General features: G+C 36.3%; 1 protein-coding gene across 2 annotated transcripts in view; it reads right to left on the minus strand.

Annotated features, from left to right (window-relative positions):
• Window positions 1-2,006: 2,006 nt before the first annotated feature.
• col2a1a (collagen, type II, alpha 1a) overlaps window positions 2,007-26,605 on the minus strand; it is a 37,421-nt gene continuing 12,822 nt past the window's right edge. For both annotated transcript variants that reach the window (XM_049485498.1, XM_049485499.1), the window contains 40 exons: window positions 26,165-26,209; window positions 25,971-26,024; window positions 25,463-25,507; window positions 25,143-25,196; window positions 24,914-25,012; window positions 23,121-23,165; window positions 22,731-22,829; window positions 22,560-22,613; window positions 22,103-22,210; window positions 21,942-21,995; window positions 21,731-21,829; window positions 21,155-21,208; window positions 20,086-20,184; window positions 19,914-19,967; window positions 19,736-19,789; window positions 19,416-19,469; window positions 18,462-18,515; window positions 18,289-18,333; window positions 18,062-18,160; window positions 16,872-16,979; window positions 16,695-16,748; window positions 16,523-16,576; window positions 16,324-16,377; window positions 16,146-16,199; window positions 15,011-15,118; window positions 14,798-14,851; window positions 14,526-14,579; window positions 13,609-13,770; window positions 13,346-13,453; window positions 12,364-12,471; window positions 11,545-11,598; window positions 11,309-11,416; window positions 8,490-8,543; window positions 8,222-8,329; window positions 8,037-8,090; window positions 7,766-7,873; window positions 6,204-6,492; window positions 5,632-5,819; window positions 4,364-4,606; window positions 2,007-3,563 (listed from right to left, as the gene is read on the minus strand). In XM_049485498.1, the coding sequence (XP_049341455.1) occupies window positions 3,417-3,563; window positions 4,364-4,606; window positions 5,632-5,819; window positions 6,204-6,492; window positions 7,766-7,873; window positions 8,037-8,090; window positions 8,222-8,329; window positions 8,490-8,543; window positions 11,309-11,416; window positions 11,545-11,598; window positions 12,364-12,471; window positions 13,346-13,453; window positions 13,609-13,770; window positions 14,526-14,579; window positions 14,798-14,851; window positions 15,011-15,118; window positions 16,146-16,199; window positions 16,324-16,377; window positions 16,523-16,576; window positions 16,695-16,748; window positions 16,872-16,979; window positions 18,062-18,160; window positions 18,289-18,333; window positions 18,462-18,515; window positions 19,416-19,469; window positions 19,736-19,789; window positions 19,914-19,967; window positions 20,086-20,184; window positions 21,155-21,208; window positions 21,731-21,829; window positions 21,942-21,995; window positions 22,103-22,210; window positions 22,560-22,613; window positions 22,731-22,829; window positions 23,121-23,165; window positions 24,914-25,012; window positions 25,143-25,196; window positions 25,463-25,507; window positions 25,971-26,024; window positions 26,165-26,209 (3,540 nt within the window). In that variant the 3' untranslated portion in view covers window positions 2,007-3,416. The remainder of the gene's footprint in view (window positions 3,564-4,363; window positions 4,607-5,631; window positions 5,820-6,203; window positions 6,493-7,765; window positions 7,874-8,036; window positions 8,091-8,221; window positions 8,330-8,489; window positions 8,544-11,308; window positions 11,417-11,544; window positions 11,599-12,363; window positions 12,472-13,345; window positions 13,454-13,608; window positions 13,771-14,525; window positions 14,580-14,797; window positions 14,852-15,010; window positions 15,119-16,145; window positions 16,200-16,323; window positions 16,378-16,522; window positions 16,577-16,694; window positions 16,749-16,871; window positions 16,980-18,061; window positions 18,161-18,288; window positions 18,334-18,461; window positions 18,516-19,415; window positions 19,470-19,735; window positions 19,790-19,913; window positions 19,968-20,085; window positions 20,185-21,154; window positions 21,209-21,730; window positions 21,830-21,941; window positions 21,996-22,102; window positions 22,211-22,559; window positions 22,614-22,730; window positions 22,830-23,120; window positions 23,166-24,913; window positions 25,013-25,142; window positions 25,197-25,462; window positions 25,508-25,970; window positions 26,025-26,164; window positions 26,210-26,605) is intronic.

Raw genomic sequence — 26,605 nt, forward strand, 5'->3', positions numbered from 1 at the left:
CTCTTTGACCCCCCCGCTGCTCCCGCTGCCGCCGCCGCTCCGCGGTGTTGTGGTCTGATCGCCTCCTCAGCTCAGCGCCGCTCTCCCTCGCTGCAGCCCGGCTGTGGCCCACGCCGCTGCTGATTGGCTGAAACCAGGTCACGCGGAAAAAGCACGCTCACGTTTAGAAAGCGTGGAGTGTATCCGAGGCAACGCGGGGTAAGTATCAACTGGCTCCGTATAGCCTAAGTAGTGCACTTCTTGCGCACTTAAATATGACCAAAGTAGTGCACTAAAAGTTTAATAAAGAGCCTTTTGGGACTCAGACCATTTGAAAAAAAAAATCTCGTCATCCAGTAATTCATTATCACAAGATAAGATAAGATAAAATAGTAAGATAGTAAGACATTATTATTGTGAGATCCCATTATTATAAAATATTAAATATCATGAGATATTAGTAATAGTAATAGTAATAATAAGGCTTTATGTTGAGATCTCATCTATATAAATATTAAGTAATTATTATGCGATAATAATAGTGATTCAGTATAATATACTAAGTCAATATTATGAGATCTCATTATTCAAACAGTATTAGGTTATTATCATGAGATAGCAATAGTAAGGCTTTTTATGAGATCTTATTATATTAAATATTAAGTATTATTATGAGATAGTAATAGTAATCATCATTGTGAGATCACATTATTATGAAATAGTAAGTCATTATTATGAGATAGCAACAGTACATCATTAATGTGAGATAGTAAGTCATAGTTATGAGAAAGTAAGTCACATTTATGAGATAGTAAGCCATTATAATGAGATAATAATAGTAATTATTGTGAGATCTCATCATTATGAAATATTAGTTATTATTGTGAGATAGTATTTCATAATTTTGAGATAATAAGTCAATGTTATGATATAGTAAGTCATTATAATGAGATAGTAAGTCATAATTATCAGATAGTATGTTATTATTATGGGATAGTCATTATTATGTCATTGTCTCTCATAATTAGACTTTCTATCTCATAATATGACTATCTAATAATAATTACTTAATTATTCAAATGTCAATCATATAAATCTCAACAACTCCAAAATACACTTGCTAGGTTAGATTAGTTAGTAAGGGACTGATCAAAGGTTTTTACAGCATCAGCCAGATTGACCTGTAGCAAATCATCACATGGATTAACACAGTGGTCGAAAAAAAAAAAAACTCGTCCAGTGTTGTAATCCAGGTAGACAACTTTGCTTTTATGTTTTACACATTTTTATAATAAAGTGCTATTTTTTAAACTTTTAAACTTTCATTTACACTCAACAAAGTTTATTCAAGAGCTTGTTTAGTGTTATAATCAGGCCGATTGACTGAAAGAGAAAAGTATAATTTTACATGAGGAGTGTTCCCTCGTCTTGACTAACACCCATTTAACACACTTTCCCTATCAAATAAACTCTTGTGTTATGCTCACAGTATATGTAAGGCAGGTGCATATTAAAAAAGAGACATTTTCCTGGGAGAAGGAGTTTGTAAGGCCGCTAAGAGGCAGGAATCTTATTTTCTTACTTTTTCTTACTCTGTGTTCTTTAGAGCTATAATAAGAAAAGTGAGTGATGGAGAAGTGGCTGGGTGGATAAAGGGCATTTTAGTGGGCAGTACTTACCAGTGGATATAAACGTGTCTGAAAGAAGCTAGTAGAGGCTGGCATGACCCCAGCTGTAGGCAGATAGCTTCCTTGTGGACAGTTGGAGGAAATTTGGAAATGATCTTCTTTTTTTTTAAACACGTATTTTTGGACACTGTGAGGAAAACAGTGTATCCTGCAGAGGTGAAACTGTACAGATCTTTAAGTGGAAGAAATTGCACTAACACCACAACCACACACACACGCACCGCACACAACCAGTTTTTAAAGTGCAATCTAAGGAAGCACATTCCCACATCCATCTCAGAAAGTTAGCAGAAGTGTGACCATTTCTTAACCTAATAAAAAACTCAATTAAAACCTGACTTCACATTCCTTGTTTTTTCCTTTATTTCCAATTTACATTAATTAAAATCGTAACAAAACCAGGATGAAAAAAAAGAGAACAAACAAAAAATGATCATAATAATATTAATTATAACAAAAATATACACACCCTCACGCAAATGCACACATCCTGCTCGGGACACTCTGTTGCTGTTAGAACTGATTTATACGGCTCTTCCAAAGGAGCCCCTCCTCCCTTTGATTCTTCCACTGGTTCTGCGTGCTCAGAGCAGGCTGTGTGAGTCGGGTGAGGCTCGGAGGGAGAGGGTGCGGGGGAACGCAGGGAATAATGACGGACAGATTTTAAAACTAATAGCACCTTCTGAAGATGGACAGAGCCAAGCCAGGACATGTCCTTCTGTCTTAGATCCTCCTGATCTACTTCTGATGAGTTCACATCCGGGTTATCACTTTGTTTTTTCGTTGTGAGGTAGCTTTTCTTTTTTTTTATATAAAAATGAAGATAATACAAATAAACAAAAACCAGAAATATTATCCAAATTTATTTAGACTTTTTCTCTTTTGTATTGGGACCAACACTTCCTAAAACGGGCAGTCAAGGGGAGAATAATGAAGCACACTAAAAAAAAAGAAAACAAATCAAAACTGTACTTCCCCAAAAAAAAAAAAAAAAGTGTAAGTGTGCATAGGCACGAACTCGCACACACACACACAAACACATATAATCGTGAAAATAGATAGATCTGGCTGTTTCAGAGCAGACTTTTACAACAACTGAACCAAGAGTTTTCTTTATTATTATACACAGTAAATGGTAACTCCCACCCTCCCCAGTCGTAACATTTCATAATACCTAGCAGAATGTGGTGTTTTTTTGCTTTTTGAGTCACAGTCAGGAAAAAAAGGGAGGGCCCGGGTGGGACTGGGTGTGTTTCATGATGGTCTTAGTGGGAGGGGCTTTTGTGGTATCCAACCAAAAAACTGCACCCAGCTCTAAAGCACCACCCACCCCTGCCATATGACTTCTAGATGACATCTAGCCATGTTTCTGCACTTTCCATTTTCCTCTCGCTCTTTTAGTGTCGCTCGCTCAAGTTTGGATTTCTTCCTCTTCTCAGCTCCCGTCAGGAGGAAACGTTTGGCTGAGGCTCTGAGGTGGAAACATGGCTGGATTTCAGAGGGAGAGACTGACGGGCCAGTGCTGCTTAGTGCTGGTCTCCAGGGCACTAAACGTGGACAACACATCTTTTTGTGTTTTAGAGAAAAAAAGCATTCACCAATTTTTTTTTTCAATATTCAATTTCCTTTTCCTTTTCCTTTACTTCCGTATTTCTTTATTTGGAGAGTGTATTGCTTCTTTGTGGAGCTATTGCTTATTTATATCTTTCCATGTCTTATATCGTGTTCCACATTTTTGTGTGTTTCTTTTTACAAGAAGCAGACTGGTCCAATGTCCACTCCAAACTCCTGGTTAGCTCCACCGATGTCCATTGGAGCAATGTCCACGATGGGCAGTCTAGATGTCTTCTGAGTTTTGTACTCGATCACAGTCTTGCCCCACTGGCCTGTGTGCTTCTGTAGAGCAGAGAAGGAGAAGTCGTGTCAGTGAATGAAACTCCATTCAAAACGTTACTCTATTGTAAATACTTTTATTTCAGGTGACTTTATGACTAAAAAAGTTGTTGAACATTTTAATGGTTTATATATGGAAGGGGGTATTAGGGGATATTAAACCAGTTCTCAGGCACCTTTAGACAGTCCACACGTTTCCTTTAACACAGTGGTTCTTAAGGTTCTTAAACTTTTTTATACCACATGCAATCTTGCAAATGATTGAATATTGTTTCTAGTCAATTAAGTATACCTACTAAGACTAATCGATGTGCCCTGGCTGTATTATCCAGATCTTAATCCTAATGCAAGAACATTTGGGAACTGTGGAGTTCCACAGGGTTCTATTATAGGGCCTATGGAACTTTATACTTAATTTGTACTGTGGTTATGAGAGTAGAGATAGCAGTGTGGGCTTAGACATAGTTCATACAGAGTCTAACAAGTTACGCACTAAATATAAAACTAAAATAATGAAAATTACAACTGAAAACTTAATAGTAAATGTATGACAACCTCTGTTACACCACCTTCTTTTGCCAATGGTATATATACCACAGTTCACAGAACCACTGCGTTAATGCTATGGGGCATGTTTCATTTTTACATTTTAGCACAGCATCTTAATCTAAACCTGTCCAGTACATTAGCCCTATACGTTGCAAGTTTGGTTCAGTCAGTAGTGTGGACTTACTATAGGATCCTCAAAAAACTGGTTTCAAGAGTATATGGATACGTGAATGTATACAAGTAAAAAGTCCCACCTTGCAGCCATCCTCCAGCACAGCGTATGTGAATCGGCTGTTGCCCTCTGCTCTGATTTCCACGTCGTTGGAGCCCTGCAGCAGGACAGCCTTCTTCAGGTTGCCGGTGGCCTGGTCCATGTAGGCCACGCTGTTCTTGCAGTGGTAGGTGATGTTCTGAGAGGCTTCGCTGGACAGCAGTCTGAGGAAGTTCATCTGAATGTTGGCAGCGCTTGCAATCTGGCCGTTCTCAGCATAGCTGAACTGTGGGAGAATTGAACAGAGATGACATTTGTTACAACAGAAGAAGAGATAAAGGCTAATTTGTCAGAAGCATATCAAGAGGCAGGGAGCTCAAATTGCAGAGTCACTCAAATCGCCCACTTCCTGTTTACGTAACGCTCCCTGCGTCAGGCCATGAAGCCCCACTAATTCAGAACCACAGAGAGTGACAGCAGGAAAACTTGAATGGGATCCAAACAGCATGAAAATTACAGAGGAGCTTTGGTTAGTCAGGCTTTTTGCCATATCTGTTGGAAATAAAGTCTTAATTTCAAATTTCTTTCACTGAATGAGCCGTTTTTTGTACAAATTTATGTAGAGAAAGCCTATTTTAATTCCTGCTTCTACTACAAGAAAGGGTATTGTGGTAACTGCATCAGACATAAAATGTTATGGTTTTGAATAGTGTTTCTATTTTTATGGGAACAGTAAACTGTATGTAGCTCTTTAACACAACATACATATTATTCTTACATCAGTTTTTATGCTCGAATAAAAGGTCAGATACAAATTTATAGTAAAAGATATAAGAAACTTGCTCAGCATTGTGATGACTCTTACATTCTAACATTGATCTATACATGCCACAAGCCATATTTTGTGGGACTTGGGAGTAGTATCATGTCCCATGATTTTGGTCATGTCTGAAAGAAGCTAAAGAACATGGCTCTAACCCACTGCATATGCATGTTATTCTAGTCAGACACCATCAGTCATGATCAGAACCACCCACTGTGTAATTCATGTCACACTGCCATGAGCACAATGGTCAGTGTTCAGCCTCACTCACAAGATAACACCTCATAAAAGCTGTCCCTGTGATAACACTTTATAAATAATTCATGCTAATAGTACAAATCAGTGTTCTATATCTGAATCTGCCATTATATTTTTCTCTGGGTTCTGTAGGACTTTTTGCAATGTTTTATTTGTAATGTTGCAACAATAAAATGCAATTCCTATATTATTGTTTTATATATATTTATAAACATATATAGTTTACTTACGTGGAAGCCACCTCCCATGCTCTCTCCGAACCACACGTGCTTGGATGTCTTGCTCTTGCTGCTCCACCAGTTCTTGCGTGGGATAGTGGGGTTGCTGGGGTATACACAGGACTCGCCAGTCTCCATGTTGCAGAACACCTTAACGGCATCAATAGTGCTGCCAAGGTTGGGATCCACCCAGTAGTCACCTGTGGACAGTGGTCACATGACTATTACACACCTGCTAATGCACCTGCTCATCATGTATGTTACTCAGAATAAAGACGAACTTTATTAAGTCAAACAACAGCTACTTTTATCCGTTCCGACATTCACAGCTTCCCTCGTGTAAGAACTTCACGAGCACCCTCAAAAAAAAAAAACACTCCCCAAACTTCGCTCCGCCACTTCAAAGTAAAAGTCCCCCCCTTTTAATAACAATGGAGGTGTTATCTTTTACATCTAAATATATCACAATTAATATTAGGAGATATAGACACAACAATACATATTTATAGAACACAGTTAACAATGTATGTCCTCCCAGTGATAAAAAAAAAATCTATAATGCATTTTGTATGAGTTGTTCTTACCGCTCTTCCATTCAGGGTGGCAGAGTTTGAGGTCGCGGCAGGTGCGGGCAGGGTTCTTGCGAGAGCCGTCAGGGCTGCGGATGTCCTCGATCTGGCTGTTGATGGACTTCAGGGTGGCGTCCACCTCCACATCGTGCTGTCTCAGAGAAGCAGAGGCCTCGTCGGCACGCATGTAGCGCAGGGGATCGGGAGCCTTCTCGGTCTGAGAGAGTCCGGCGAAGGCAGACATGTCAATGCCAGGGCCTGGAGGACCAGGAGGACCAGGGGGTCCAGGGTTTCCGGGAGGACCCTGAAGAGAAAGACCACAACAGAAGGAAGAGAGAGAGAATAGAAGAGAAGAAAAAATTAGTTTATTTAGAATTATTTCAAATAATCTCAATTTTTGGCAATATGACAGAGAGTTGTATAGTAATAATTAATTAAAGGAGAGAGTTTTTTCAACAGTATTGTTTAAGGATCTACTTTAAGTTGAATCTGTGGCAATACTGCTTTTTTATAGGACGATAAATTATTGATTTGATGTTAAAATTTAGCATAAGTAGCAGTAGTAGTAGTCTAAAATCTTGCGTTATTTAATATCGCAGTTATACATATTTATGTAGCTAATATATCCAAGATATCAATACTGAGGTGGGCAATATAAAAACATATTTTACCATATCATGATTAATGTTCTTATTGTATTGATACAATGCTTTTTTAGGCATATCAAAGAAATCATCAGTGCTTTAAAAACACTGACCTAACTGCACATTTCATTGCAGAGAGTGTAAAAAATCATGTTTAGTTGGATGATGTGCAGAAAAAAAATGTAATTAGTATTGTAATTGGTGCCAGTTTTTAAAAATCTACACGTCAAAATATTGTGATTAATATTGTGTATTGTGACAATGACTTTAAATATTGTGATATTATCCAATACAACATTATATCCGATGTTCATTCCATGTCATTTTGAACAGTATCTGTTTGATACCAATACTGAGTATCAGATCAGCACACCCCTAGTAACAGTTATTATTGAGGATATTCACAATGTGCTCATTGTAAAGTGTAATGTGACATAGAGAACAAAAATAATGATAAAATATTAATTTTGCCCTATTTTTATTATTTTCCCACAGCCAACATGCTCACGTGGGGCTTGGATATGGATGGAAAGTGGGCTAGGGGGTTTTCAGATGGGCTCTAGATTAACTCTGATTGGGTTTGTGCTCAAATGTGCAGTTTACAAACCAGAGGAGTCCATGTTTAACCATGTTTCTCCTGGTCTTCAATGAGATCCAGTGACATATGTGGGGCACAACTACCTATAAAGAACCCACTTGGTCATTTTACCAGGATTTCTGGATTATGATTTCAGAAGCTCTAGCTTTTTGAAGAACTCCTACACTGCAGCTAACAGCAATGGCAGACAGCCAGTGTGTGGCTGCCATTTTCTTTTTTAGCACTTTTAATGAATTAATTTAACCAACATTTGACCTATTGTGTCGCAATCACATTAACATGCTGGTTTCTACCCCCCTGATGGGTCTGTGTGAAGGCACTACAGTAACACTCACAGCTGGGCCAGATTCTCCAGAGCGTCCACGAGGTCCAGGGGGTCCGATGGGTCCAGGAAGACCGTTTGATCCATCTTTTCCAGAAGGTCCAACAGGTCCAGGGGGTCCCTACATGAGAGACATTTTTATTTAGTATGACACCATCAAAGTATTTGAACAATCAATCTTCCATATTTCTATGTTTCACAATATTGAATTTTCATCTGTGATATCTATTCAAGCATTAGCATTACAGCGTTAGCATTAGCATTAGCCAATCTGAAATTCTTGCCTTAGGTCCACTAGGTCCAGAAGGTCCAGAAGCACCCTGGTCTCCGGAAGGACCCTGTATAAGAAGAATAAAAGCCATTAACAAAAAGCCATTAAACAAACAAACAAAAAAAAGACACAATCAAAGCTTAGTTTTAACCACTGTTTATAGGAACATCTATAGCCAAAGGCTGTTGAGGAACTCACAGGAGGTCCAGGAAGTCCCTGAAGTCCGGTGAATCCTCTGTGTCCCTTCTGTCCTCTCTCTCCAGCCTCACCAGCCTCTCCCTTGTCTCCACGTGGTCCTTGGGGTCCCTGTAGCAGCAGAGAGGAAATATGGATTTACACAAGTTCACACAGCTACTGTGTGCTAAAAAGATATCCAAGTTTTATCTTATCAGAAAAAGCTGAATAATGAATGTTTTGGGAAATATACTGTATCTATATATATGCGCTCTTTAATACAAGTACTTACAGCCATGCCTCTAGCTCCAGCAGGTCCAGGGGGTCCAGCAGGTCCTTGTGGTCCCTATAGAAATAAAGAGAGTAATATTTGGACAAAATTACCTACTGACAACCAAGTAAAACCAAACAGCATATAAAGTCTTTTGAAAAATGAATTCAAGGAGACTAAATATTGCTAAATATTTATCTTCCAGACCAGTGAATGTTATGAATGTAATTATTAAACCATGAAAGATTGCATGGCTCTTTTTTGCAAGCTAAAGGAATCATGGCAACACACCAAAGACAGCCAGCCAGAGCTTCAAAGATCTGTGGACGCTATGCGAATATGAGTAAAGTTCCACAACCACACCTACATTATTTCAAATAAAGCCATTTTGTGGCAAAGAGAACTGTCTAGTCATAATAAAAACCATGTGACCAGCACTCAGTGATGTCACATCCTCTGTCTGGAAGCATGTGGAAAACAGTGAATTATATCAAAATTGATATTTTGTATTACATGTAGATTAACAGCAGATTAACTATTAGGCAAATCCGTTAATTCTCGATTATCATTCTGGAAAAGCATAATAAATTCCTGCTATAATAAAAACCATGTGACCAGCACTCAGTGATGTCACATCCTCTGTCTGGAAGCATGTGGAAAACAGTGAATTATATCAAAATTGATATTTTGTATTACATGTAGATTAACAGCAGATTAACTATTAGGCAAATCCGTTATTCTCGATTATCATTCTGGAAAAGCATAATAAATTCCTGCTCATGACATGATGTGTCATATATATGATTCTGTAATGGGTTTAAATGGTTTAAATCAGCAGATTTTAAACTTATTGGTAAGTGCCACTGTGGCTTCCTAAACCCCCACCGAACTACAGGCTTTGAAACATTTCTCTGTGATTTTTTTTTTATCAGGCATCACTTTTTAAGTTATGGAAAATTTGAAAACTGCTGCTTACAATTCTAGAATAGGAAATAAAGATATTGCTTCATAAAGCACTAATTTGTCATTGTAGAACCAAAAATGTGCCTTGTAAGATTCTATCAGACCTCACTGAACTTTCCATTACACTATTAAGTTATGAATATTGCATATGAATGTTATAACTATTTATTAAATGCATGCACATATCTACAGTTATTGGGTCATTTGTTAAGAATAGTGCTGTACAATGTTTGTTAGAATTTGAGATTCACTTGCATCTATTGAGATGCTCAACTAACATTTAACTAAATCTCTACTAAATACAATGGGACTCTTAATTTAATGTTAATGATTCTCTATTAAATGTAACCATACAACTAACCTTACCATACCATACCATACCATACCATACCATACCATACCATAACCTTAACCTTTAAGTGTTATCTTACTCCTAATGCTCTAGAATTGTTTCAGTGTGATGTTTTATCTGCCACCTGACTAAATACACTTTAAATCCAAATGTGTGGGGACACCATTAAGCCTCTTAAGGTTGCACCCATTGCTGATACAGATGTACAAATGCACACACACACACACAGCTTGTCCGGTCCTGTGCCAATAGATTAGGATACACTTTACCTAGAGCAGAACAACATGATCCTACTGGCACCATGCCTAATGCCAGGCCTGGGATCCACTAAAGCTTTAAACACTGGGCTGTGGAGCAGTGGAGGAACTGTATTCTCTGTAATGAGGATACTTCATTTAATTGTTTTGGGATGTGTTGAGGATAGAAGTGGGCCATATTGTATCGTAAACAAATAATATCGCCAACATTTTTATACATCATGAACAATATTATGCCCATGAATATGGTGCCATATCACCCACCCCTAATTATCACATCAGGGTACTATTTTTTAGCATTCTCTGTTCTCATTCCCCATTATGTATCTATTAGAGACAGATTATATCTATCCAGTATCATTTATTTTACTTTAATCCTGGATATATAGAGATATTTGGAGTGCATAATTAGTATCATGACATTCTGGATCATTGACTTTTGTTACAAATCTGATAACATTTCTGTATTTTTTAATATCTCAGTTAGGGGTGTGCCATATATCATATCTTATACAATAATAAAATGTAGTTTTGATTTTGTTGCAGTAGTGTATTCTTGAAAAGATTTTTTTAATTCAGTGTTTTGTCATATCACCAAGTATCGTATCGTTATCGCGAAAATACCATGAAATATTGTGATATTATTTTAGGGCCATTTCGCCCACACCTAGCTGAGGAGTTGAGGAGCATGAGTTAAAGATGGATGAGATGGAGTGCTGATTAACCAACATCCTGACCTCACTAATGCTCTTGTCACTGAATGCAACCAAATCCTTGCAGTAATCCTTGCTCCAAAATCTAGTAGCAAGCCTTTTTTAGACAGATATTATTTAAATATTTTGTATTTTAAAATAAACAATAAAAGAAATGATTTCCTAATACCCTTGCTATATTAATGCTTATGCAATGGAGTTAACTTACAGAATCAGTTAACATTTTTACAGTTTTGTTTATCAGTATTTAGACTTGTGGTGATATTCACAGGCACATTTGATATGTGAGATTTAAATTACATCAGAAATATCAATAGAAATATTGATCCATAGACAATAAAGCTCTTTTTATACATAATTTGGTCAATCAGATTAATGAGACTAATTATTTAGACAATAGCAGTTATGGTGGTCATATTTTTGCTGGTCATGCTAAATATTGTCAATGGTGAATATTGTTACTAATATTTGATAATGACATCATTGATGATTATATTTTTAGAGTGGTACAAAATGAAAAGTGTGAGATGTCATTCCAGGGGTCGTGGTACTTACATTCTCTCCTCTGTCTCCCTGTTTGCCTACGGGACCAACAGGACCAGAAGCACCAGGGGCACCAGGAGCACCAGGAGCACCAATGGGACCAGTGTTACCACGCTCACCCTGTAGGAGACACACTCATTCACATTAGGCCTGGGTATTCGTGTTTTTAATTTAATTCTCAATTTAAATACAATACGATCTGTGAAATAATATCAATAGTGCTTTAACTGATTGATTAATGTCCTCACCTTAACACCAGGAGCACCATCTCTGCCAGGAGGACCATCAGATCCAGGAGTTCCCTGAAGAAAAAGAGCACAAAAGAGTCAAATCAGTTATATGGATATGGAAAGATCTACTTCTAAGGCCTACTTTAGATCTTTTTTCACCCCAATTTTACCTTAATAAGCTCACTAGAACTCTATGTCACCTATCACTTACAATGTTCCCAACACCAGAAGGACATGGACAAGTGCATGCCTCCTGTGATACATATGAAGTCAGCTGCCAACTCAAAGGTAAGTGACAGATCCCTAGCTCTGATATATATCAGCCAAGAGACACCTGTGCTGACCAACATTACACTAAGAGCAATGAGGGAAAAGAGCGCCATCTACCCACCCAGAGAGAGCTTGGCCAATTATGCTCTCTCAGGGCTCCGGCAGCTGATAATGGAGCTGTATGACCTGGGATTAGAACTTGTGTTTTAGTCTGCTAAACCACTTTACACTTCATTATTCAGCATTATTTTGATCTAACCATAAGAATCGGAATTCAGATCTATGTAAACACAAATGTGTGTTACAGCTCTAAAAATCTAATTTTAATTTATTCTAACTAGGCCATTTAACTTAAAACATGTTTAAAACAGAACCCACCATTAATGACTCTATCTATCTATGACTATATCTGGTTGTATCTGGTCCAACTATCTGCATTAGTTCAGTTTGAGCAGTGTGAACACAATTTTTCTGATTCAGTTTCGGATTTTCTTTCCAGTCACTTCCAGTTCGTACTGTTTCATTTGGCATTTTATATGGACAGTGTTTTTTTTTGTTTTTTTTTACCTCACGTCCAGTTTCTCCAGCAGGTCCAGTCAATCCAGGGGGTCCAACAGGGCCAGGGGGTCCACGGTCACCGCTTCCACCAGGAGCTCCCTGTTTGCCAGGTTCACCCTGTGATACAAAGCAAAAAGAAGCATTAGGGCATAGAATACATCAAGGTTTGTTCCTAAAGCAGAGGAAGCTCAATACTATCCAAAACAAAAGTGTGTAAAATATTGATATTCTTATCATTTATAAAGCAAGACAGTCTGACAGGCCCATTAAAGAACACTGGTATTTACACAATGTATACAGGGCACTGAAAATACTTTATATTAATCATTAAATCGTTAAATATGAAGTGGAAATATTATGTTAAATAGAGTTGTTAACCCTTTAACATTCTGTTCAATTTCTTTGTTACTATATGTTATTGAAAAAAGCTAAAGTAATACCTGATTGTTTATATATTACAGTCTATATATTAGTCCTTTATATACACTAAAACCATATTAATACTTAGGCAGTCTCAGAATCAGTTAACATTTTTACATTTTCGTATTTTAGTACTTAGAGTGATGATGATATTGACATTTGATTTGATTTGATAGTGACATTTGAATTAAACCAGATTTTTCCACAGTTCCGTAGACAATTTAGCTCTTTTTATACTTTATATATTTTTTTGTGATCATGTTTGAGACTAACAATTTAAACAATCTTGTTTTTGGATGGGGTCAAATTTACCCCAATTTACCCCAACAGGATAGTTACTATAAATCTCTATATCACAGTCTTTCACCTATACTAAAAACTACAATCTACAATAAAAAATGCAAAAACTAAATGAGCATGTAGATGAATTATCACCAAAGTAACATTTATATTTAAGCCAAATTCAATAATCATCCCTTTAACACCCAATTTTCCTCTGACACCAATAACTAGCTCTATCTCTGTGAGTGATCTGGTGAAGTGAGAGTGATTTGGTAAAGTGTATACTCACAGAAGGTCCAGGAAGACCAGGGAAACCTCTCTCACCACGCTGACCAGGCAGACCAACAATACCTCGCTGACCAGCAAGACCTGCAGGACCGGAAGGACCATCAGGACCCTAAATATGGAAACACAGAAGAGGAGGGAATGAGTTTTATGAGGTAATGTGGTACACAGGTGATATAATTACTATTAACCCTGCTAATGGTGGAAAACTAGCATATATAACTAAGAAATTAGTTAAGAGTTAAAGAGTTGAGTTAAGAGACTTACAGGGGGACCATCCTCTCCAGGCTCTCCCTTCTCTCCAGGGACTCCAGGTGCTCCACGCAGACCGGCATCTCCTGCTCTTCCTGGAGGGCCAGCATCACCACGCACTCCCTTAGGACCATCTTTACCAGAAGGACCGGCTGGGCCAGCAGCACCAGGGTTACCCTAAGAAATATTACATTGGTAAAATTAAACGTTAAGAATTATATATAACAGTAATAATAATGCACAAGTGAAACCTTCTACTGTAACTAAAGCATCCTGATATGACTAAAAATCATAGAAGATCACATTTATAGGTTTCTGTAAATAGATAAAATCAGCTAATTAAACTTGAATAAGTATAACTCATTGAATTTTTGAATAATAAAATACAGCGAATAATTCAGTGGATATTGAACAATTAATGGTACCACTTTATAATAAGACTGACTGCCTTTATAAAGGGTTTATAAATGGTTTACAAGTAGTTTATTAATGGTTACTAATTAGGTTGTAAATGCCTTAAAAATCATTAATAATCAGTTATAATACATAATTAGAAGGGCAACAGTATAGACGGCTGTGGGTTCACTATTTGGCAAACAACAGGTCATTGTTGCCCTTTCTACGTATGTGTTATAACTGATTATTAATGATTTTTAAGGCATTTACAACCTAACCTAACCTTTATAAAGGTAGTCTTATTATAAAGTGGTACCCAATTAATCTATAGCAGAAACCAAGTAATTCATATGCGGTGGACATTACATGATTAACATTAAATACTCATTCTTTCATAGTTGTTCATAGTTAGTGAATAATTTATATCAGTTATTAAAAATGTCATAGCGTTTAATGGGCAATTTACAGTGTTTAATTATTATATAGTAAACTGCTAATAAACCAAAGCTAAAAGACTCAAGTAGTGAAGGGCTTACATTGGGGCCGGGTGGTCCAACTCTTCCTGCAGCACCTGGGAAACCAGTAGCACCCTAAAACAGAGAATATAACAGTTAAATTCAGTCTCTAAATCAAAAATATATCATAAATATAGCTTCTCAAATTCAGATATTAACCCTCAGAGCATTAGCATTAGCCCAAAATCATAAATGCTCAGCAAAATCTGAACAGAAATGTGTAAATAGTCAAATCTACAGTTAACCAGACTCAGTAATGGCTTATTTAATATAAGAAATAAATAAAGACTTACTGGGGCTCCCTGTGCTCCACGAGCTCCTTTAGGTCCAGACACACCAGTTGGGCCCTAAAATCAAGCAAACAGTAACATGTTAAAGTGTGTTAATGTTTAAAAATACATTTTCAATTAAAATTGGTTGAAATTAGGTATAATAAGTGCTGTGCAGAGCATTTATCAATCCAACAGCAAGATGCTTAACTGTATATTAGATACAATTGTACTTACAACTGGGCCGGGTGCTCCAGAGGGTCCTTGAGGTCCAGGGGATCCAGCATCTCCCTTCTGTCCACCCTCTCCTTGCTCTCCCTTAAGTCCAGGCTGACCATCAGCTCCCTATTAAGAAGAAGAAATACAAGGAAAATATACTTTAAAAAGTGCTTCTTTCTTGTTTAGTCTCATCACATAATGAAAGGTCTGTGTTTCAATTGATTTATTAACTTATATTAGAATTCATAATCATTTTTAGCCTCTTTAGATTCCTTATGTTAACATATATATTCCATTATTCATTTACAATGCATTTAATATATAGCATTTAACATATATGTATCTAGATTCTGCTTTGATTAGCTGTCATGTATTGTGTCTCATTTGAAAAGCATGCTAGGCTGAAACACTCCTTATAACTTCAACATGATTGGATGAATGGGCGGGGCATATCTATGAAGGCTCAATTATGCAGATATATGTAAATTAACTTTTTAGATTTGTGACATCGTACAACAGTATAGGCTGATATTGTATTTTACAGTTCTGGAAAAAAGTTTCAGTTTTCATGCATCCTGGAATGTTCTTCTCCACCAGTCTTACACACTGCTTTTGGATACCTTTATGCTACTCACTCCTGGTGCAAAAATCCAAGCAGTTCAGTTTGGTTTGATGGCTTGTGATCATCCATCTTCCTCTTGATTATTATATTTCAGAGGTTTTCAATTTGGTAAAATCAAAGAAACTCATCTCTTTTTTTTCCCCAGAGCTGTATATTATATATATATTCAATATGGACTCAAGTTTAAAGTGACAGTCCTGTAGGTTTGGGGGATTTGGGGATATAGTGACCTCTCTGGTGAGAATGTGTAATTGCAAAGAGAGTGTAGAAGAGTACCTTTAATGTAGGTAAATGTAAATAAATGACTGTGTAAAATTCTGTGTTTTTGAGTACATTGTTTTTTTTTTTTGTAGATGTAGAGAGTGCTTACATTCAGCAAACCTACCAGACCACTTTATTTTTATAATTAATATATTAGACTCTATAGGGAGGGTTAGCCCAGGAAACTGAGACCATTAATCCTAATATTTTGTCCTTTCTCAGCTCAGAAACACTACTGCTTTTAATACAGTGTATGTTTGTTCTACTTACAGGGGGTCCAGCAAATCCAGCAGGGCCAGGAGGTCCAACCTCACCACGATCACCCTTAAGAGACAAAGAGAGAACAACAGAGTTCAAGAAGAGAGAAGATAAAGATGCAAGATAGCATCCAATCCATCAAACACCAATCTATCTGATTTCTGACAGAATAAACCAGAATTCTGCTTACAGGGGCACCACGAGCTCCAATAGGTCCAGTTGGTCCAATAGCACCAGTTTCACCCTAAACAAAAACAAGAACAGGTGGGTGGAGATTAGATATGGTGGAGAACAAATGAGAACAAATACAAATACTACGAATAAAAAAGATTATACACTAAAATTATCCAGAAAAAGAGGTTGATTAAAGATTAACTTCATAGAGTTACCTTAGCTCCGTTGGGGCCAGAAGGACCAGGTGGGCCAATAGGACCAGTCAAACCCTGTTACAAACAATAGCAATTAGAGTATGATTAGAAAGGCAACAATTATTAGAAAAATATAATAATATAACGCTTTAAATAAATGAGGAAAATTATTAATCATTAAAATAGCACTTACTCTTGAACCATCTTTGCCAGGAGCTCCCTCAGGTCCCTTCTCTCCACTGTCACCCTGGAAAGGTAGAGATTAATCAGCTTAATCAACTAATCAATCAATTAGACAAAGAATAAGACACAATAATTTGAGCCAAAAAAATTATTTAAAGAATAAATAGAATTGAGTTTTTTTACTTACTCTATCACCCTTAGGTCCAGAGATACCAGATGGTCCTCTCTCACCAGGCATTCCCTGCAGGCCAGGAGGTCCCTGAGCACCACCAGCACCAGCCGGGCCTATCGCACCCTACAGAGCAAGATAAAATGTTATTTTATACAAATGTTATAATAAAATATGAGTGATGTGAGGAATAATACTAATATGACATGACTAGGATTTGATTTTAGCTTTCAGAACTATTTGCTGTATCATTATCATTACGTTATATCATCAGCTATATCAAATCAGTCCCTTAGCTTTGCTTTAGGTTTATAATTATTTGCTTGTCTATTATGTATACTATAAAATGTATTGATTGATGAATTAAAACATTAACAGGACATATATGATATATGAGAGGTTACATGCTAATAAAAATAATTTCTGGCCTCAACAAACCTGATTTAACCAGCTAATCAGCTAATTCACAAACTCTCCTGATTAAAAGAGGAGGTGCTGTTGAAACATCAAGTGCTAATAACCAATACTACAGCAGACTATAGTACGTAAATGACAATAAATGTATGCAAACATATAAAAATTGGTATAAGAAGATATATTTAAGTTTTTAGCTTTAAATTTCTATTTATCTATATTTACATTTGAATTGAAAATCACTTTTTAAATACTGTTTAGTCCTGGAATAGGCAAAATTTCGGCCTGTTAAAAGCCATGGCCATTTCTTGTGTTCAGTAATAATTGTTTGTGTTTTAAACTGAATTCAGATTCATATTATAAGAGATACAGTTATTTATAAATAGACTGACATTCAGTTACTTGTTCAGACTATGACTTGACTATATTGAATTACGGTAAATATAGAATTATTATACTTTTTTGCAGATCTTTGGCATCAGAAATGTATAAGAGAGTGGTCTCCAACCCTGCTCCAGGAGAGCTACCTTTCTGCAGGGTTCAACTCCAACCCAAATCCAACACACCCCATTCAGCCAATCAGAGACTCAGAAACTTCTGAATGCAGTAATTATCTGGATCATTTGGGGTGATTTAGGACTTGACCCAAAGTCTACATAAGGGGAAACTTTCAGGAGCAGGGTTAGACACCCTTTGTATATGACATGTAGCATATGTACCAATAACTTTTTCATTATTTTTATTGAGAATATATTTTCTAAAATCCCAGGACAGAATTTAGCCAAAGATCTCACCTTAGGTCCATCAGTTCCAGGAGTTCCAGGAAGTCCTCTTGGTCCCTGAAGACCCTGAGGTCCAGCACTTCCTCTCTCACCAGGGAATCCACGCTCACCCTGAGATGAACAGATAGAAGCACAAAGTTAAATTAATGCTATATAGTATTCAATCTTTGTAAGTCCTGATAACTATTATTATAGTTAATTCATTCATTAATTTATAATTAAGATGATTATTAACTCACTCTTGGTCCAACAGCTCCGGGGGCACCACCCTCTCCGGGAACACCCTGCAGAACAAAGAAGAGAGAAAGAGGAAAGAATACTCAATGTTAGTTAAATAATTACTATAATAAAAGTTTTAATTTAAAAAGATTTAATAACCAGCCTCAAACTAGCAGTCTGAGGTCATTCTCACCTGGTCACCAGGTTTGCCGCCCTCTCCAGGTGGTCCAGCAGGTCCAGGCAGACCCTAAACATAGACACAAATATAGATTTGAAAAATATTCATATACAACAACAAAGAAATGCAGATCTCACTTCATTGGTTCATTTGGTGTTGTGTTTAATTTCCAACCATGAGGTGGCAGTGTTGTACTCCACAGTCTACAGTTTGCACTGTTCTGGTTGTTAAAAGTATATATATTTTTTAAACTAATATTCTTTAACTCATTTGATGATGTGTTTTTTTTTTCCACTATAACGGTTGTCTTAAAATTTGACTGAAATATAAATTAAAAATAAAAATACTTGCTTATAATATTGCAAAATATCACAACATAATGAATCATAACTTCAGTATCCTGATACATATACTTGCTAATAAACAGTCTTAGATAATATTATATGTACTGTATACTGGAGACTCTGCCTTCAAATCACACTGTTTTAATAAAATAAAATTGCTGATGATGTGTTTTTTCAAAATTTGAAAGTAAAATAGAATAGAAAAAATGGCAATATAACACTTATTCACATAACGCAATATTTCACAATATGTTGAATCATAACCTCTGTGTTGTGATACACATTCTTTCCAATAAACAGCCCTAGTGAATATTATATGAACTATATACTATATGTTTGTGTGTTATTCTTGTTGATTTCTTGTTGTATTAAAATTTACCGATTATATACATTATTTAACCAGCTAATCAGCTAATCAGCTAATTTACAGAGAGGAGGTGCAGGTAAAACACCAAGGGCTGATAATCAATACTACAGCAGACCTAAGTATGCAGATGCCAACACTTTTATGTAAACATATAAAATTGGTATGAGAAGAAGATACATTTTAATTATAAAGTTTTTTGCAATAGCGAATATTAAATGAGCTATATACTATATACTGTATGTTTGTGTGTTATTTTACCTGGAATCCAGAAGGTCCAGGCTGTCCTTGCTCTCCTCTCTCTCCAGCAGGTCCCTGAAATGGTGAGAAGCAATGGTTATGATATAGTCTAACATTTTCTGGTATCACTGATGCTCAATCACTTCCATGTCACATAAATGACATAAAGGTAATGTTATTGCAATATTATGAAAGCTTTATTTAACTGTTTTGAAAGCTTTATTTAACTGAATTTAACTGTTTGTACAGATCAGAGCATAGAAAATAGTGTCTTGCTGTTAATATACAGAGTATTATCAATAAAAATATATATTATAAATGAATTATAAAGCAGTACTCACAGCAGGGCCAGGAGGACCAGCAGCTCCAGTCTCACCATCTTTACCAGGCAATCCCTGCAGACAGAGAGAGAGAGAGAGAGAGAGAGAGAGAGAGAGAGAGAGAAAATTTAGTACTCCATTTAGCTGTTCAGCTCAATTAAACACCACATGCCATTGATACCAATTAATGAAGCCTTACTCTGAGTCCAGGGCTGCCAACAAGTCCTTTCTCACCACCTTTGCCAGGCTCACCCTGGATGAAAGAGAAACACAAATCCAGTCAGATACACATTTTTCACCTCCAGCAATGTTAGATTAATATATGAAGAATTCATAGTTTTATTTTTTTAGAGTTATTTTGGTGGTCTTACATTGGCTCCCTTAGGACCAGGGAATCCCATCACACCAGGCTGTCCACGAGCTCCCTGAGGACCAGGGGGACCAGGGCGACCATCCTCACCAGGGGCACCCTGTTTGGGTTGAAAGAGAGAGTTAATCATATGCCAAGCCATTTTGTTCACAAAATATGTTAGTGTTGCATTATTCTGTGTGTTAATGAAGTTTGCAATGAGTTTAGATTGTATAATTAATTTTACTCATTTTTTTATTATTTATTTTAATATTCGTTCAGGGACAAATGAATGCATTTTCTACTTTATTGTCATACAACAATTCTTGTGCTTATTTGAAAGTTAACAATCTTCCAAAAGGTTTGTTTTTTATTCACTGTCTGAATGTTGGTACTAGGGGTGTGCTGATCCGATATTCAGTATTGGTACTGGCTCAATATTGGTCAAAATCACCTGAATTAAATACTGAAAGAAACAGACATAGCACCAGATTGATGGAGACCACTTAAAAATGTTTCTTTGATTTTACCAAATTGAAAACCTCTGGAATATAATCAAGAGGAAGATGGATGATCATAAGCCATCAAACCACCAAGCTGAACTGCTTGAATTGTTGCACCAGAAGTGACATAAAATTATCCAAAAGCAGTGTATAAGACTGGTGGAGGAGAACATGATGCCAAGGTGCATGAAAACTGTGATTAAAAACCAGGTTTATTCCACCAAATATTGATTTCTGGACTCTTAAAACTTTATGAATATGAACCTGTTTTCTTTGCACTATTTAAGCTCTGCATCTTGATGCTCTAAATGACAATATTTTTATTCAGAATTTGGGAGAAATATTGTCCGTAGTTTATAGGATAAAACAACAACATTCATATTATTCAAACATATATCTGTAAAAAGCAAAATTCAATGTAATTTGATTTAATTTGGGATTGTATGCTATGTTCTAGTGAATTATTGTCTAAATAATAATTGAACTACTATGTATAGCTTTACAAATATCAGGACCTGGGTATTATTGTGCTGTGTGCAAAGTCTCTATATGAACTTATGGGAACAGTGATGAAGCTGGGACACTCACAGATGGGCCAACTTTTCCTTGGGGTCCAGCATCTCCAGGGCGGCCAGTAAGACCCTATAAAGCAAAAGAAAAGAAACAATCAGTTAATAAACTGTTTTTTTTTCATATATGATGAATCTTTCATTTATGTAAGATGAAAATATGAGTGCTTAATTTGCAGTTTATGTCTAAGTGAAAAGCTATAAGCAGTTATAAGCAATGAAATATATATAGACTTTGTTGGCGTTGTGAAATTTACTTAAGCCACTCTACATAAAGCAACTTAACTTAAAGTTACTGAATAATGCAAACGCATTATTATCTATATATTAAAATAGCATGATATCATGAAATGAAAAATATTAAACAGAATGAAGTATATGTGTTTAACACAGCAAATTATGGGATTCGATGTCTAACAGATGCCTTAAATCATTTGTACACAATTTAATTGCAGTGCACTCTGGGACTGTAGACTGGATTTCACCACCACTGCAGAATGTTAGATAAGTTTTAGGATAAACTATAGGGCACAGTATAGTGAATATATGATGACATGGGTCTGGTGTCTCCTTAGGGTCTGATTAAGTCACTCACTCTGGCTCCAGGAAGACCAGGCTCTCCGGTACGGCCAGGATCCCCAGTGGCACCTTTAGGTCCAGTCAATCCAGCAACACCACGGTCACCAGGTGCACCCTATTGCAGAAACACAGAGAGATTTTCAGCATCCAAAAGAAAATTAACATTTTATGAAGTTATCAGCAACCGCTAGTGATGCTAATTGTTGTTTTAATATATTTTCACCCACCTTAGCACCAGCAAGACCATCCTGTCCAGGGAATCCACGGTTACCTGGAGCTCCCTATGAACAAGAAACCATGTATAGATGAGTTATCATGCATAGATCTAATTGGTTAATAAGATATCATAGTCTTAAACTAATTGCATTAAGGTCTATGTTAAACTCACTCTCTCTCCAGGGGGTCCGAGTGGGCCAGCAGCACCAGGCTCTCCTCTAGGTCCTCTCTTACCCTCCTCTCCAGATGGGCCTGGAGCTCCCTGAGGTCCTGCTACACCCTGTTAACAATGACCAAAAAAGCTGGGTTAGCATGCTAACATATGCTAACAACGTATTATTATGTTGATACTGAAAGCAGTGATGATGTTTATTAAAGGCAATAATTGATAATGATGTCAATACTGATGATATATAAGCATTAATGATGAATAAATGGAATATAAATGTATAATGTTACAGTAACTCTTAGTAGAACAGCATCATGGTATATCTTAGGGAATCTTTGTGTATATAATAACCAAATATTTTGATTTGTTTAATATGACTGATATGGTTTGTCAACGATTAATAATGATATCAATACTGATATTGGTGAGGATGATTGTCAATTCGATGATGGGTACTTACACGCTCTCCTTTTGGTCCAGCCTCTCCCTTGAATCCTGGGATACCAGGGTCTCCCTATTCAAAAACACAGTGATTTTAATACACAACCTCAATATAAACTATATTAAATCAAAGTTCAAAATAAAAGGAACTTAGATCATCTTATTGGTAATGATGGTGATGAATACTTACACTCTGTCCCTTAGGCCCAAGAGGTCCAGTAGCTCCCTGAGGTCCTGGTGGTCCACGGGGTCCGGGGAAACCTGGGGCACCTGCAATACCAGGACCGCCCTGCAGGGGAACAAACCTGTTCAGTTGGCTGCTTTTATTTGTGATCAGTTAAGGACTATAATGAGTTTTTTGCCCTCAATAATAATTACTAACTAAACTATTAGAACACATAGCATGGTGTGTAAAATGGTAATATGTATTTATTGAACAGCTAATGAATAAGCTGTGATATTTAAAACTGATTTTTTTTTTTATATAAAATAATGTTACAAGTAATGATGCAAGTTTACTACTTTTAGTAAAGTGGCAGACTGTCTCTTTAAATATGGACAATATGGAAAATATACTTACAGCAGATCCTTTGGCTCCAGGAATACCATCAGTACCAGGGTTGCCCTACAAAATAAAAGGGATTTTTAAAAAGAATGAATCAAAAGAAAACTAAAGAAAGAAATAAAAATAGCAAAAAATAATTCCAAACTCTTTGTATAAGATACAAAGATCATATCATCATCAACATGTAGGCCACAGCCCCCAGTGGGCAGCAGTGGTATATTTGTAAAGAAATTTCATTTAGAATGGGATATTATATATTATTTGTAATTATTTGTATTTTTCTTGCATTTTTATTATGGTCAATATCGTTGATATGTATACAGTCACATGACTGAGATACTTGTGAGCTGGTGGATTTGGTCTGTGTGAAATGTTCCAGACTGATTGCATTAGTTTTACCTATTATTGCAAAATAGTAAAAAATCAAATCAGGCAATTCAAACCTGTAACTCAATTTTAATAGGTTACATTGATAAATGGGATCCCAGTGTGTTAGTGGATGAGATTTTGTCTAGTGAACCAATACAGAAATGTATACTTAGTGTGTAAAAATGTTCATGTTCCACCCAATAATTATGTAAATCAATAAATTATGTATAACAGTAGCATTATGAGTTTATTTCACCATCTCAAACAGCATCATCCATTGCAGGTTGCTGACTGTCACATTTCATTACACATGAAAATGTACTTAAATTATGTGATTTAAGTTTTACAAATAAATGCTGATTATGTTGATGCTGTAATATTATTATTTCATTTTATTACTGTTTTCATCATTATATTGTGTTGTATATCAACATTTCTCTTCAACATATTGAGACTGTATTGAGACCATATTGAGTTATTTTGCCCAGCCCTAGGTGCAGCGTATGTTAGATAGTTTAGAAGGTTTAAAGTGTAGAATTTCATGTTTTAACAGCCTGAACATAATTCATCTGTTTGATTCTGGTCTGTTAAGTTTTCTAAATGATGTACAGTATATGTGAACTGCTGTAAGCCTATATAAATTGTTACCTCGGCAGATCAATAAACAATTTATATGTGTAATCCTGACAAATATGAACAAGGGTCACAGTCTCTTTCCTGCCCAAATTAAGAGTAGCATGGCCTCTAAAATAGTATATAAACAGTGCCTTCCATAATGGCATTTTAGAAATGCTCATTTAGCAGTACTGAATTCTGTGCAGATGTAAGTGGGTATAAATGTTTTATGGTATTTTTATGTTGTGAACAACAGCCAGTGTAAGTTCATCTTCAGACTGTTTTAAGGCTGTTTAATGATGAACAGTTGTATATGTTATGCATGCTTCAAATTGGGACTATAAATAGGACTGTATTTCGGATTGTTTATATGTGTAATCATGACAAATATGAATAAGTGTCATTAAATCAGGTTCCTTAATGCAAAAATTATTTGAAGCATAGTCTGCAAAACAGTATATACACTGCTCTTTATAATGGGATTTTAGATTTCTATATAGATATAAGTTGTCATACATGTTTAACATTATTTCAGTGCCATGGTCACTGGACCCTATGTAAGTTTATTTTCAGGCAACTATATTTGGCTTGTTCCTGCCCAAATTATGTGAAGCATGGCCTGTAAAATAGTATATACAGTGCCTCCATGATAGGGAACTATGCAGAATTCAGTAGCTTTTTCCATGTTTTATAATTTATCATTTAAAGCTATTTAATTATCCCTATATATGCTAAATGTTGTGTAAATTGCTTCACAGACATGTTAAATGTCTTTATATGGCTCAACAATGGTTGCAATTATATTTTTCTGCTATTTTACTTACAGAGGCACCAGCAGGTCCAGGAGAACCAGGTGTACCACTCTCTCCACGGGGTCCCTGTGCTCCCTCAGGTCCACGAGCTCCAGTGGGACCGGCCTCACCCTGCAAGATGAAATTTGCCAAGCAGGAACTAATGTTAGGCCTTTTCTGAACTCTGGATTAATCCAGTATGCCCTCTTATATGCAATGAAATGTGCTCATGTGCTTTACTGAGACAGATGTGTAAACCCACCTTGGAACCAGGAGATCCTGGGAAACCTGGGGCACCAGCAGGACCAACGGGACCCTGTTAGAACAAATAAAAATACATAAAAAATCAATATACTCCTACTAAACAAAATATATTATTCATATTATTCTGATTTATAAAATGCTAAGTGCTCAAAAAAGGCTAATGCTTTTGTCTATAAGATGTGCAAAGTGTTTGTTTGGAGTTGCCAACATTAAAAATATTGATTACAGAAGTAAAATAAACTGTATTTTGCCTGCTGAATAGGTAGCATTTGGAAGTTCAGGTGAGACAGGTGAGACAGTGAGACAGGTAATACTTACAGGAGGACCAGCAGGCCCAGGAAGACCATCATTACCACGGGCACCCTGCAGAGAAAAAACAGATAAGATAAGCCAAAGATTATCAGTATGATTTTAATTATATATCATCAGCCAGCCTTGTGTGTTTTAGTGGTTTATATAAACAGCTGTGTATAAGGAGAACTGGGATTGTGCGATGGCATTTAGCTTTGGCTAGGGCTGTCACAATAACTATATTATCTACTAATCATCCAATCATATATAAAATATACCTTAATAATTATTCATGTCCTCAATATTACCCAATGAGTTCAACTTTGTTTAAAAACAATTTGGTTTATGAAATTTTTACATTTTTTACAATATAAATCCAGTCTCTCAATATTCTTAATATATAAAATATATTATTATGCTATTATAGTGTATTTTTAAAAGAGATATAAAATGCTCATAAATGCCTATATTCCTGGACAATATAGTGTCCACAAGATATAGTAAATGTGACAGATCTCAGAGACTGATCACTCACAGCAGCTCCAGAAGGTCCAGGACGTCCTCTCTCACCGGGCAGACCACGAGGGCCCTGAGATAGGAAAGAAAAGAGGTAGAGGACAGCATTAGCCATACAAAAGAAAATGGGAAAAAGGGATTTAATGCTGATACTGTGCTTGTGCCACAGGAAAGAGAAGGCATCTTTCATCTGGTAATCTTTCCATAACTCACCATTGGTCCAGGAGCGCCATTCTCACCAGGAGCACCAGCTTCACCCTGTGGGGATCAAGTGGATAATGATTAATAATGTGGATGTGAGACAGAATAATTCCCTGTAGAAGAAAATGCAACGTAATGTATGTAACTATATTAATAACTATATTCACAAACTGATATCATATAATTTAACAGTATATATGGTTTTCATTTAAGAAATTGAGAGTAATATTCTCTTTAAAAATATATATTATACTTGTTGGTTGGTAATGTTCAGCTTATTGGTACATATTTAACCTTATGATTCACATTAGTCACTGAAACCTCCTAGTTTTTTATATTTAATATTTTCTTCTCAATTCTCAACTTACAATAGTGTTTAAAGAGGTGATGGATATAAGTAAGATGTAGGGATGCAAAAAACGTTTTTTTCTGCAAAGCTGGGTCTGGCTCTAC

This window comes from Astyanax mexicanus, chromosome 12, assembly GCF_023375975.1.
Source record: "Astyanax mexicanus isolate ESR-SI-001 chromosome 12, AstMex3_surface, whole genome shotgun sequence".
NCBI classification, from domain to species: domain Eukaryota; kingdom Metazoa; phylum Chordata; class Actinopteri; order Characiformes; family Acestrorhamphidae; genus Astyanax; species Astyanax mexicanus.